Genomic DNA, 13,280 nt, shown 5'->3' on the forward strand with positions numbered 1-13,280 from the left:
CGATGAACCTCATGGAAAACAATCTTTTTGTACATTTTTGTAAAGTACTTCCAAAGTATTTTCTTTTATGAAAAGTCAAGAACTTTCTGAGATCTGTTCGAGATAAAAAAAAAAAAAGTATAATTTCTTTTCATTATACTTGCGTTGCTTCAGGCCTTTTTTAAAAAAATAAACTTTTGTGCAAGCAAGCAAGGCCGCAGGTGTTTAATTTTAATATTTGTCCATTTGGGGATGACATGGTGGCGTGTACGCACTTAGAAAAACGGGCGGGAAATAATATTAGTTTGAAATCCAGATGAACAAAATACTTCAGGACACAATCATTTGCTGCATGACAAGCCACAGAAAATAGTAAACTATTTTATTGACATAGTTCAGTTACTATGTACAGTTCATTTAGTCAACATCATGATTCTTATCATTAGAATAAAGGGAAAAGCATGACTCGGCAATGTTTGCATAAATACATCATTTCTTCTGCACGAATACAAATCAACTGTCAGTTTCAAAAAAATAAAATTAAAGCTTTTGGTTTCCCACTGTTAGATGAGGAATCGCAAACTCTGTGCATGTGCGTAACAGAATTTGTTATGTTTGTATAGGCATATTACAGTGATGAGTCTTTGCTGGAATGGTTTATGCGAAATCTGGCTTTATTTATTTTCTGGGAGAGACGGTAAACACAGATTAGCTTTCCGTAATCCCCTTAAAGGAATAGTTCACCCAAAAAAATGCTAATTCTATCATGCTCACATCGTTCTGACCCCATTTTGTTTTATTTCTTCCTTAAAACAAAAGCTGATATTAAGCAGATTGTTAAAGCTGCTTTTGTCACAACGTAATCTCGTAGTAATGAATATGTTTTGGTGAATTGGTGGCTAATTTGTATGAATTTGTACAGTCTTATTCATACGTTTTGCACAATATGCTTCCATTGATGATTATGTTTAAGAGTGGATCTTCTTGCTTTTTTCTTACGAAATGTACATTCATTGGGTACAAATTCATACAAAATTGTCACTTCATAAAATAACTGATTTTCCCATTCAGATGGATGATTTTTTCAAAACAGATTGGGATTTTATATGGCCCATTGTGCTCCAAAAATAACAAAAAGCGGCATAAAGAAAGGCATATATGGCCTGTGTACTATATATATCAAGACTTCTAAAGCAAAATGAGATAGATTTAAGCCAAGAACAGACTAAAATTACTTTTAACGCTTCCAAAAACCAAAGTTGTCTAGCTTGTCTCATGACAAAATTGCGACATAGAATGTTTGAATGCAAGCATATGAGATTTGAAAACTAACATTTTATTTGATGGTAATAAAAATTCTCACGCTTCCATTCGATTTTAAACGCTAATTTATGTTTCATTTGGAGCTGAAAATTACGTAAGTCATGACAGTGTTTCATTTTTGGTGAACTATTCCTTTAGTAACTGTATTTTGCCAGTTAACTACCTCTCTGTATGACATTTGGCCCCAATTTCAAGCATTTTCATAGAGATGGGAACTCTCATTGGCCAATAGGTGGCAGTGTCGAAAAGGAGATGAATTTGGCTCCAGTAACGTTTTCAAAATGGGCTTTCCACAATGTATAATTAAACTACAGGGGCCATCATATACGATACCAATCACTTAAAGCAATCTATAGATGTCTCGAATTAACTCTGAAGATTTTCTTCAAACTTCAAGCTAATAAATGTAAGCTTTGCTTGACACAGATTAGGTGCTTCAGTGAGTAAATCCACATCTAAACCTGTGGCACTATGAGAGCTTTTTGTGTTTGAGGAGGACGGTGCGTGATATCTTTCGAATGAGCATAACGAATGGTTTGCTGGGTAAGTTTATTCGCTTCAAAGGTCAAAGCTTACTCATTCTGTTGGGTGACATCAGCAGACATACTATTAAACTCACTAGCTCGAGTACTCATGCCCAAATACTGCTTGAGGAACTCGCTAAAGCGCTTCTGGTTGTTCCACTTACGGGCCGATTTGCGGACGCCTATGAAACCCCCATATCTCTTTTGCAAAGACCTTCCAGGATCTATGAACTTCCTGTAGCCGTACTTGTTTTTGAGGAAGCCTCCAAAGCGTTTGATTAGGTGGACGGCAGCGTCTTCCTCATCGCCTTCCACCTCGCTATCTCCATCTCGCTCTTCTTCAGATTCTTGCGCTGACTGTACTTGCAGGAACTTGTATTTTTTACTGAGCTGCATATCTTGGTCCTGATCATCCGTTCCCAAGGCCCGCGTTATGTGGTCGAACCTCTGGAGGGTTTCAGAAAACTGGCCATCGTCCTGGTCCACAGCCAGAGAGGTGTCCGCTTCCTCTTCTGCTCTTTTCAGCATGCCATTACCAAGCGATAGCAAGGCTTTTGGGTTTTGCTCCACAATGATCCTGCGGCACATCTCCCAGGTGTCGCCCGGAGAAAGCTTACCATGACACTCCACCAGACACACCTGAAAAAAGACACACGCAAACAAACACATCACACTGTCAACATCATCATGCTTTAGTACAGCCACATAATGGCGCGCATGTCTTGTACCTTTGTCTTCAATATTTATAACTCACCTGGTCTTATAACTGCTTTAAGCTGGTTTCTTTACCAAGACAAATAAATGTTCAGATGGAATCCCAGTCTAATCGGTTTAAAAGTGCTCAAGTCAGTCTAAAACTAATCAACAAGGTAAGCTATGGGTTCTGAATTGTCCCTATTTATTAATTTTTACACTTTCCTATAAATCTTAAATTTTTTACATTTAAATAATTTTATTGTAATAAAGCATTTTTTAACACCTCCTTGCAAACAATTCTGATGTTTTTAACACTTTTTAAAAAATTTTTTGCCTATTTTAAGCAAATTTATAAAGATAAAATTAAGCCACGCCCCTGTGTCTATCAATATCTTCAGAAATATTGCACATTATTGGAGTGAAATTTAACGATTTATTGCCTAATTATACATCCGTAACATTGATTTTAATTAATTGAATTTGATTGGACAATTGCATTGCATTTTGAAAAACTCCATTTTCACGTTACAAGTGAATCATTAAGTCATGGAGTCGATTCGTTCATTACGCTGATCCGATCAATAAGGAAACACGGGTAATTGCGTCTTGCTTGTCTTCGCGTATGGAATTATTTTCTTCGGAGGAAGAAAACTAGACAACTGTAACAGGAAAGAAATGTATGTAAATGTAAGTTAACCTTACCAACATTACATTGTTTTAAACGGTTTACTGAACCGCATGAAAGCAACACCACGCTTGCAGTCGCTCTCTTGCTCGTTATATTGCTTTATTAGACACTTTTATCTGTAAGCATGCTCGACCATAGATTGTCTTTTCCAAAAATGTTGAATTTCATGAGAACTTAAGTCGCGCGTTAAAATGGAGGGAGCGCGCGTTGTTATCTTGCGGAATAAATTAACCCTTTTTAAATTAAAAGTTTGGTTTCGAGGCACTCGGTTAGTTAGGAGAGGGTATATCTGTTCATTCATGCCGAAAAAATGATAAGAACACCTCGGGGAGAGTGCGCAGTGGAGGGCTACTCAGGCCCATCAGTTTCCGTAAGCAGCCTCGCCGAATGATGTTATTGTGTTTCTACTTAATTACACAACAAGATAACTGAATCACCCCAGCTGTTTTGAGTCAAAGGGCCATCTTTAACCAAATTAGCACTTCTTCCCCCTCAAATGCGTGTTATTGACATGAATCAGAGAGTATGTCCTCCTCCTCGGAGCTATAATCAGCTGCAGAGCACAACCACATTCCACAGTTATGATCATTATAATTATGTCAACTAATGGCGTGTCTCAGGGAAATTCGATACAACTCAGGCCATAGGTCTCGGACAGTACAGAAAATGAAATTCAGGAAGCTGTAGAAGATCTGTGCGGGGTACCATATAAAACTAGACGTTTTCTGAAGAAAAGTGTTGCTTGCATGTGAAAAAAATAATAAATTATGATATTATTGATGCATGTAAGAAAATAAGGCTAATTAATATGGTGGGCATACGCGGTGTATTCCGTTCGTGAATTTAATGGAAAATATTTGAGCTCATGTTAAATCTGATTGTTGGCGCAATATGAGCACAATCTGTCATGTTGTTGAGATCTCTTCGGAAACTCTAGACAAGACGTGAGAGATTATTGGAGTATTTTTTTTTTTTTTCGGGGGAAAAAAAATCGACAGGCTGTATGAAAGTTAGCTGTTGCATTCCCTTAATCTCACTGCTGTACAGAAGAGATAGTAGTAGATCTCATTTGCGATATTCTTTCCTATTTGAAGTGGATGACACTGCAGGGAATTACCAAATTGTTGAAGGCATATTCGTTAGGCAGTTTTTGGCTGCAGAAGAGGCAGTCCTTCTGGCAGTCGCACCACGCTGGGTTACACAGTCCAAGCAACAGTAGTGTCCACAGTGGAGTCTTCATCACGCAGTGTGTTAACGGCTGAAGTGCAGTCTGTAGAGACAGAGATGATGATGGTGTGTGAGAGAAAATAGGTTACAATTCTTGGAAGAAGATCTTACCACGTGTAATGTTGGGGGGTTTGGGTGGTCATTCGTATGAAAACTTAAAAACATTGTAAAATATGGCCTAATTTATTTTATCAAAATATAAGTTAAAACGGTAATATTGTTATTAAAAAAAAATAAAAAAATAAATAAATATATATATATATATATATATATATATATATATATATATATATATATATATATATATATATGTATGTGTGTATATATATATAATTATTTTATTTGTTTTTTGAACATTTCATAATGTAATTTAGAATTGTGATGACAAAGCTGAATTTTCAGCATCATTACTCTAGATTTCAGTGTCACATTATCCTTTAGAAGTTGGTTTAAAATGTTAAATTGGTGCATTTCAAATTAGTATCAATGTTGAAAAGGTTGTTTTGTCTAAAATGTGTATGTAAACTATGAAAAAGGGTTTGCTGTCATTTGATCAATTCATTGGATTCTTGCTAAATGAAAGTATTAATTTCCTGCAAAGTAAAGCCTCGTAATGAGCATTGTAACTTACAGTTAGAAGGTCATTATTGAAAAAAAAAAACTCCTTCAGGGTGAGAATATTTTGCGGTAATGCACATTCAGAGGGTCATTATCCCTCACATAATCTAAACTATATAAAGTAAAAAAAAAAATACATCTAACTAACCCTGTTTAAAGGTACTTTTTGAATTTATTTGAGACAGACTTAGCATTTGCCAGTACTTCATTAGCAGAACTCATCATCTGTAGTAATTTAAGCTAGAATTAGAGCTCGTGGCATAATGAGAGCAGAATGGAGAAGACGAGGAGGATTTGAGCTGCTGTGATGCACACTGGTTAAGCAGTCTTAGTCACCACATTACTCCAAACAATAGAGAGGACTACAAAGCGAATCGGTCCCTTTTTGTGCCGAAGCTTTAAGAAAAATAACCTTATTCCACAGTTGCCTCGTCAAGCAAATAAAGCACCAACGAATGTACATTTTCACATTGATTGGTGGCCGCTGACATGCTGTCTGCCAAACCCTCAGTTGTTTAGTTGCTTCAAAAGCAACTTCAGGATAAATCAATTTCACCTGCATTACACTTGTACTGAAGGCGTCACCAGGAACAAAAGCAAAGGTGTAAGTCACGGAGAATCGATAGGCACCCCTCGAGTGAGTTTCATTGAATTCAGTCACTGTACGAGTAACAGAAAAGGAAAGACACATAATTATAAGTGTTTGAGTGAATTACGCACAACTTTATGCAGGCGCGAAAGAACTGAATATTGATTTTTGTCACTTCCTTTAGTTCATTTATTTATTTATCTAGTTTTTTTTTTCTTGGGAACTACAAGATGATGTCCCTAAATGGATTCAGGCCAGGGTGCTTGTGTTGTTTAGAGGTGATATTTCAAGTGGGGATTGTTTGTTGCAACTGTAGTTCTTCCTTTTCAGCAGCAATTTTTTTTCTGGTTGACGTTTCTCATTTAAATTTAGATTACCAGCGCGTTTTCTGTGCACCTCAGGTGACCCAGAAGTTCTTAATCTCACTGTGGTTCGTACAGAAGCATGCATACATGTGGGATGCGGAGCTTGGCAGGCCTTCAAGATTTAATTAACTAACTCAATTATGTAATAAAAAAAAGACTTAACCAAGATAGACATAGCGATTTAACTTGTGACCTTTGGAATTATCTCATATACTCAAAGGAAAGAACAATCTCTCATTGACTAAGTGGGAGGAAATTGGTGCACTCTGAGAAACTGTACGTTTTATATCATAAGAAAGCTTTTCTGTTTTGAAATGGAAAGACTAAGTGCGCTATTTGCAGTATGTCAGTGCTTCATATCTTGCCTGCAGTAGCCTTGCGTTTAGTGATATGTGACATCGTTTAAGATTTATTTACACAAACTGTTTAATAATGCACATTATTGGAACGAATAGTTAGAATGAATGCATTTACTCAGAAATTTGCAAAAATTTCTGAACTTATGATACTGATATTTTCAATTTGAATTTTGAAGCATGAAAGCCTGTTTCTGTCTCAGTGTAGCAAAATAAAAAACAGAAAAGTGGCTTTATATCTGACATTTGCAACTTTCTTTTAATAGTGACTCGCACAATTGTTATTTCACAATTGTAACTATTTCTCTTAATTGTGAATTCATGTTCAATTGCAACTTTTTGTATATTTTCAGTTCTTTCAATTGCAACTCTGTTTCTTGGAATTGCAAATTCATTTTGTGTTTTTGTGATTTTTATTGCACAATTTGTCCCAATAGCTCTCGGTTCATTTCCTAATCGAAACTTTTTTGTAAATCTACCTTATATATATATATATCATGATGAGAAATGACAGACATTGTCCAGTAAACAAAGCAAGTGGAAAGAATTCCATGTTCTGCTTCATTTACCGTCTCCATCACCAGTCGCTACCATTGTGTCCATCATTTCAGACGTGTCATCTCCTGGGATTTTCAATGTATGCCAAACACGGTTGGCTAAAAGACACACAATGGCTCAATTAAACAGCAGAGGTAAATGGGGGCTGATTTGCACAGCTCATTTCTCAATCAAACGCGTCATAATCAAAATTAAATACCAGAGGGGTTCTCAGTGGCAGAGATGGCAGCCCACTGCTGTATCTAATTAGACCAGAATTGTGGAACTGCAGAGGGAAAGCTTCAAGAAACCGCTGTAAATACGTACTCCCGATGACATATAGAGGAATATGACACCACCATCATAAACTAAAGAAATAGTGGAATATGATCATAATGGGCTGGCTGTTAGGGAGGAGACTATATGTCACTAACTGCTATACCTGGTTTGGATTAATGACTTCAGTGTCCTTCAAGCATGACACATTAGATATATTTGAAAAGAAGAAATCAATGGCCATTATTACTAATCCACTGTTAACCCTTATAGCCTTTTAGCATCCAATAGTTGATGTGTAAAATTGCCATTATTGGCTATAAACATGTCAATGAAATGACCAGTAATGGAACAACACCCCCGAGGAACATTTTATTGCTCTTATGTTACTCTTACATAGCAATGGTGAGTCTCAGTTAGGTTTCACTTAAGGATCCTTTATGTTTCTCCTTGAATTCCTTGGGAGAAATAAAAGCGTTACGGGTGTTGGTCTACAGTGGAAATCTGGAATGAAGGTGGAAAACTGCGCATCTATAATTTTAGAGGAATCTGATGAGAAATGTTTTATTTTGTATTGTGATCTCTCATTTTTTTGGTCCATTTGGTTTTCTGGCCAATTTGAGAAGCATTGTTGAGGTTTATCCAGAAACGGTTAAAACCCTACGTCATCGGCAAACACACTGACTGACAGCTTCACCTGTATGTCTCAGTGCGGCCGCTGCAGCCCATCAAGGTCAAAGACAAATCTGTGCACATACACCTGCAAACTCAAGAGCAGATAAACGCATCCACAAATTGAATGCAAAATTGGCCCAGTGTCCACAACTGTTTCTTTGATCCTAAATAATCAATGGCTGGGATGGATGGATTCACCACACTTAAACACAGCCGCCAGGTTAGGGTTTGCATTGACGCGCATGACAAGGATAGATTATCTAATCTAAAAGCTTAAGGCTGTTTTCATGCTTGATGCGAAAGTAATTGTTTCATCTGCCGTATTGAATGCAGTTGTTAAACAGACTTTAAGGGCAGAGAAAATCCTTGATCAAATATCATTAAGGACTTAACTCCTCTTGCAGTGCAGTCCTTCATATCAATGCGGTTTAACATTGCTGTTCGTAGTCCAGTATCAAATAGTCACGTTAGTCTTGATATGGTAAAATACCTGAAAAAAGTTTGGGAGCTAGTAGATACACTATAAAACCCATTAACACCTGCATGTTAAGCATCACACTGCTGCAGTCCATTGCACACGCTTTTACAGACAAGGCTTTTTTAAGATTCAGCGCCAAATGCCCTTCATATCTAATGTACGTATCTATATATAACGAAACAAAAACATATATTTTTTAAATTATGTATCTTAAAATACTTAGTATGTGGCTCGGTATGTACCAGATCATAATCTTTTATTCTAAAGCTAGTTTGTATATACATAAAATGTTTAAAAATATGTAATTGTGATTATTCTGATATGTTTTGCTTATGACTGTACTTTTTGTGCATCAGGATATTTAAAGCAATGCAAGGACAGCTAATCAGGAGTCAGTTTCACAGTGACTAAAATTGTTACATGAGTTTTGGACGAGCCGATACTTTTGCCTCAGGGCCTTCCAAGAAATAATCAGACTATTCTTAGTTTCAAAAATCCTAAAAATTGTTTCATAAGATTCTACTATTAATCATCGTGTGGGTTTGTCTTTACATAAGTAGGACAATTGCCTAATTATTACATAATAATTGTATTTTTTAAATACAAGTATACATTAAAGATTTCGCATAGAAAAAAACTAATTAAATTTTGAAACATTTTCAAAACACAAGTCAGCCACTTTTTTCTGACTTTCTTTCTTTTAAAAAATAGTATTACCACTTTTTTTTATTTTTTATGATCATATCCACAATTCTCGCTATCTCAGCTCCAACCAAGACTTTAGTGTCACTCTGTGATATAGACCAAGTGTAAAATTATCTAGCAAAGTGCAACATCAGAAAGTTACATTGTGGATTACCCAAGGCAGATTTTCTCCACAGTTAATGCTAATTCATTATGACCTTGTGCGAAATCAACAATTATCTGTGTGTCTGATTTTAAAACCTGAGCACTAAAACCAAACTAACTCTAACAGATAAGACATTTAAAGTCACTGGCTAAAGATTGCGTGGTAAATGGTCCATGAATGGAGCAGGTGCCAGACATTTCGTGCACCGAAAGTCAGCTCCTTTTCAAAAATGCTTCACAATACTGCCAATATTCCTCTGAGCTGAATTAAACACCCCAATGGACAATAAATTTCTCCCTAAAATAAAATGGGTGCTGGATTATGCCCTGCAAAGAAATTCATTGATCTCTCTATGTATCAATCGATGGTACAATTATGAGAGCAAAGTAAAAAATACATCCCTGTCATTCACATAAATAGGGTTCAGAAGATATATAACAGCCATGCATCGTTTTAATACATCGTTTTAATACATAATTTGACATATAAATTGCTAATAAATCTGGACAAAATAGTTACTGATAAAATTTTCTTCTGATCTAATAAGAAAGTTCACCTAGAAAATAAAAATACACCCCCAAGTCATTCAAAACTTGAATGACTTACTTTCAAAAGAAGATGTAACACAGAAGAAAGTATTTTATCTACAGGTTTGGAAGATAATGAGGGTGAGTTAATGAGGAAATTGTCCACTGAAGTTTAACTGAAAAATGCATTGTAACGAACACGCTAAATTACAAATAATCAGCAAGCAGACCCGAGCAAAGTGGCTTGAGTAAATTGATGGGAATCTGAAGTGTTTCTCCCTTCAGTCAGCCTACCTGAGCTGTGTGCGGTTCAGGCACCTGTCCTGAGCAGATCTGCTGAAACTGAAGGCGGGTATATTCTCCTATCGCTTGCTTCTGTTTGTTTCCTAAGAGGATGCTGTTTCTCGGTCGTCTTATAGAGACACACCCCTCCCTGTGGTCCAACCCCTAACCCCCTGTTTTACAAGTGTGTGTGTGTGTGTGTGTGTGTGTGTGTGTGTGTGTGTGTGTGTGTGTGCGCGAGAGTGGGATGAGGGAGGGAGAGAGAGAGGACACAGGAGAAGACTCTTACGTATTGGGATGGGTGGACGTCAAGACTTATCTTCTACGTCAAGGATTGCAGTCTCTGAGAACAAACTAGAAAACTAAAAATACAAGCACACACTTTCCCAGAATACCCGCACACTCATTCACCAGCGTGACTTCTGTCCATTCATCCTCTGATGAAGTGATGCCTCTAAAACCATAATAATGCTTTGAGAGATGTGTGCAAAAGCGTGACCATTGACATCGCGATGGATTAAACCTCAATCTGTGCTGCTTTCAATATCTCGTTTGCTGTCTAAAAGATATAATGAATATCGATCGAGCAATAATAACTTTCAGTTATGAATTTAAGGGCAAACAATGGGAATTAGGGATGCTTGAGAGACAGAGCCAAAGTAAAGAAAATGCTTTATTACCTATAGGTTGGTCTTTTATACACTGTAAAAGATTTTCTGTTGGAAAGAAAACGCAGGTTATTTGAATATGTTTAAAATACATTTTTACGCTTTTTACTCTACCCCTTGTTCTAAACCTGTAAGACTGTCTTTCTTGTTTGGAAGAAATTTTTGAATAAAGTTGTTATTTGTGTTTTCCTTGAGCACAATGTATTTTCGCTTCATAAAATTAAGGTTGAACCACTGATGCCACATGGACTATTTTAACAGTGTCCTTACTATCTTTCTGGGCCTTGAACATTTCAGTTGCATCACTGTTTAGGCATGGTCAGAAAGCTCTTAATTTCTTCAAATATATAATCATTTTTACAGATCTGGAATGACTTGAGGGTAAGTAATTAATGACAGAATTTGAAGAAATTATATTTGAATCTTCTAAGTTCATATTTAACACAATTTAAAACATTTTGAAGCAGTAAGTACTATGAGTTTTCTTTGGGAAGTCATAAATTCTCTAATTTCTGAGGTTCTATGTAATTTATCAGTTTGTTAGAGACTGGATGTTTTGTCTTTTTTTTAATAGAACCGTTGAAATACGGTGAAATACAATATAAAGAATCTAGATTTGTAAAAACCTAATACATTTTCAGTCATAATAATTTCTTGTTAATTTTAGATTTATTCTAGAATCTAGCATCTAGAAAAGCACTTTAACTAGCAGGGAATGTTCTCAGAACTTTGGCTAAGTTTCTGACAAAACTCTCAAGTTTTATAGAAACATTATCACTAATGAAAGTCTTCTTTCAAAGTCACCTGGTCTTGTGTTTTGCAATGTTCACAAAAGTCTCGCCTTAAATACATATTGTGTTACTTGTTTCAGAAGGTTTAGCTTTCAGAAGGTTTATGCTTTTCGCATAAAGTTCCTTTAATGTTTGCACAACCAAGAAAAATATTTTTAAAAGCTAGTCTTGGTGAACTGAGAATTTTCAGAAATTGCATTTTCATAACAGCCCATTTTTTCTTAGCTGGTGCTGAACTAAACACAACATTCCCTTAACGTGTTCTGAAAAAGCAATCTTTAAGACATCTCAATTATTGAGTACTGACGGTCACACCAGCGAGGTGAGAAATTCACAGCGCTCACAGTCAGAACATGTCTGACGATGAGTGTGTGTGTTTTTACATGAAATAGCCCGTAGATAAACGCGCCTGACGGATGGCGAAAGCTTCTTTGCATAGTCTCACAATGAATGGCAGTTTTAAAATAAAACTATTTCATGGTGATGAAACCAAATCCAAAATACAATGTAAGAACTTGAAAGCGTTGAGATTGCTTTTCCAGCTTGTGAATTGAAACGCGGTCTTGTCTGGCAAGTCCAAAACAGCCAAATCAGAACAGGCCAGCACTTTGTCTACAGGTGAAGGGACCAGAAAATTGGCCCTCCCAGCTGTGGGCTCCACAGTTGCTTAAGCCAGATCTTATAAAGTGAGTTTAAACAGTCATGTGTTTGTCCTTGGGCGGGTATATAGAAAACCTCTGATTGTGGTGATGGTAAAAAGCCTCTCGCTGAGATGACCATCTCGTGATGCTAACAAGGGCTTCTGGCCCAAATGATGTATCATTGTAGCTCTCAGCTGGATGGGATGGAGAAGGAGATCTGATAAGTGCGTTATAGGATGAGTTGTGTTCGCTCATCTGGCTGCAGCGTGTCACCATGCTGAGAGAAGAAACTCCCGCTGAGAGAGCAGAAAGCATTTTTTTTTATGAGAGTTTCTGGGCATCAGCTCTAGGGTGAGTCTGCCATGGGTAGAATTGTTAGTTTGCATCTGCGCTGGTTGCTGATTATTGTGCCGGGGATCATGCGGGGAAGATTAAATGTGCATATTACAGAAGTCAGAGTCCCACTCAGTGCAGTGAATAACAAAGGAAAGCCTTCAAAAAGAAAGTTAATATCCATCCCTATTTAGCAATTTCTTTTCTTCAGTGATCTGATAATTAATGTCACCACTTGGCGCCTTTTATGAAAAATAATGAATTTTCAGTGAAATGTGTCTGGTAAGAGAGTTCTATTAAATTGATCAGAGTAGAGTTGCTGATATTGATAAACTTATGTCTTAATATTAAAGAATAGCCTTTAATACATATATGTGTGATCATTGTAGTAACTGAGATGAGCGACTGTGCTCATGGTGAAATAAAAAAATATTAATTTGTCACGTTTAAGAAGAAATGATTACAGCATGAATGCAGTTGAATGTGAAAGAATTAAATATTATGTTTTGGTAATTAAAATAATAAAAAATGCATTTTATTGGTTTAATACAGACATGGACCCAAATGACCAGTTTTCGTTAGAGACATCCAGTGTGTTTAAGACTATTTACTTCCCATGGTTATTTAAAATTTTCTAGATCGTAGTTTAGCATCAGTATGTAATAGTCTCAATAATAATAAAAAGATAAAAATAACACGACACCAAAATGCAACATATCCATGAAAGTATCACAACATAACATTCCCTAAATGTTGACGATATTACAAACTTGAGTTGATTCACAACACAAATGTCACAACTGTGTAATTTTCAGAAACCTTCCCAAGGGTCCTTCTACAGCTGTATTTCCTTCCTG

General features: G+C 36.4%; 1 protein-coding gene across 1 annotated transcript; it reads right to left on the reverse strand.

Moving 5' to 3' along the window:
- Positions 1 to 344: 344 nt before the first annotated feature.
- Positions 345 to 10,132, reverse strand: pnoca (prepronociceptin a). The gene is made up of 3 exons (XM_043262985.1): positions 10,003 to 10,132; positions 4,328 to 4,480; positions 345 to 2,465 (listed from the first exon to the last, which is right to left on the reverse strand). The coding sequence occupies exons 2-3, from the start codon at positions 4,448 to 4,450 to the stop codon at positions 1,875 to 1,877; spliced, it is 714 nt and encodes a 237-aa protein (XP_043118920.1). The 5' UTR covers positions 4,451 to 4,480; positions 10,003 to 10,132; the 3' UTR covers positions 345 to 1,874.
- Positions 10,133 to 13,280: the final 3,148 nt, after the last annotated feature.

The sequence above is a fragment of the Puntigrus tetrazona genome, chromosome 17, assembly GCF_018831695.1.
Source record: "Puntigrus tetrazona isolate hp1 chromosome 17, ASM1883169v1, whole genome shotgun sequence".
NCBI lineage: Eukaryota > Metazoa > Chordata > Actinopteri > Cypriniformes > Cyprinidae > Puntigrus > Puntigrus tetrazona.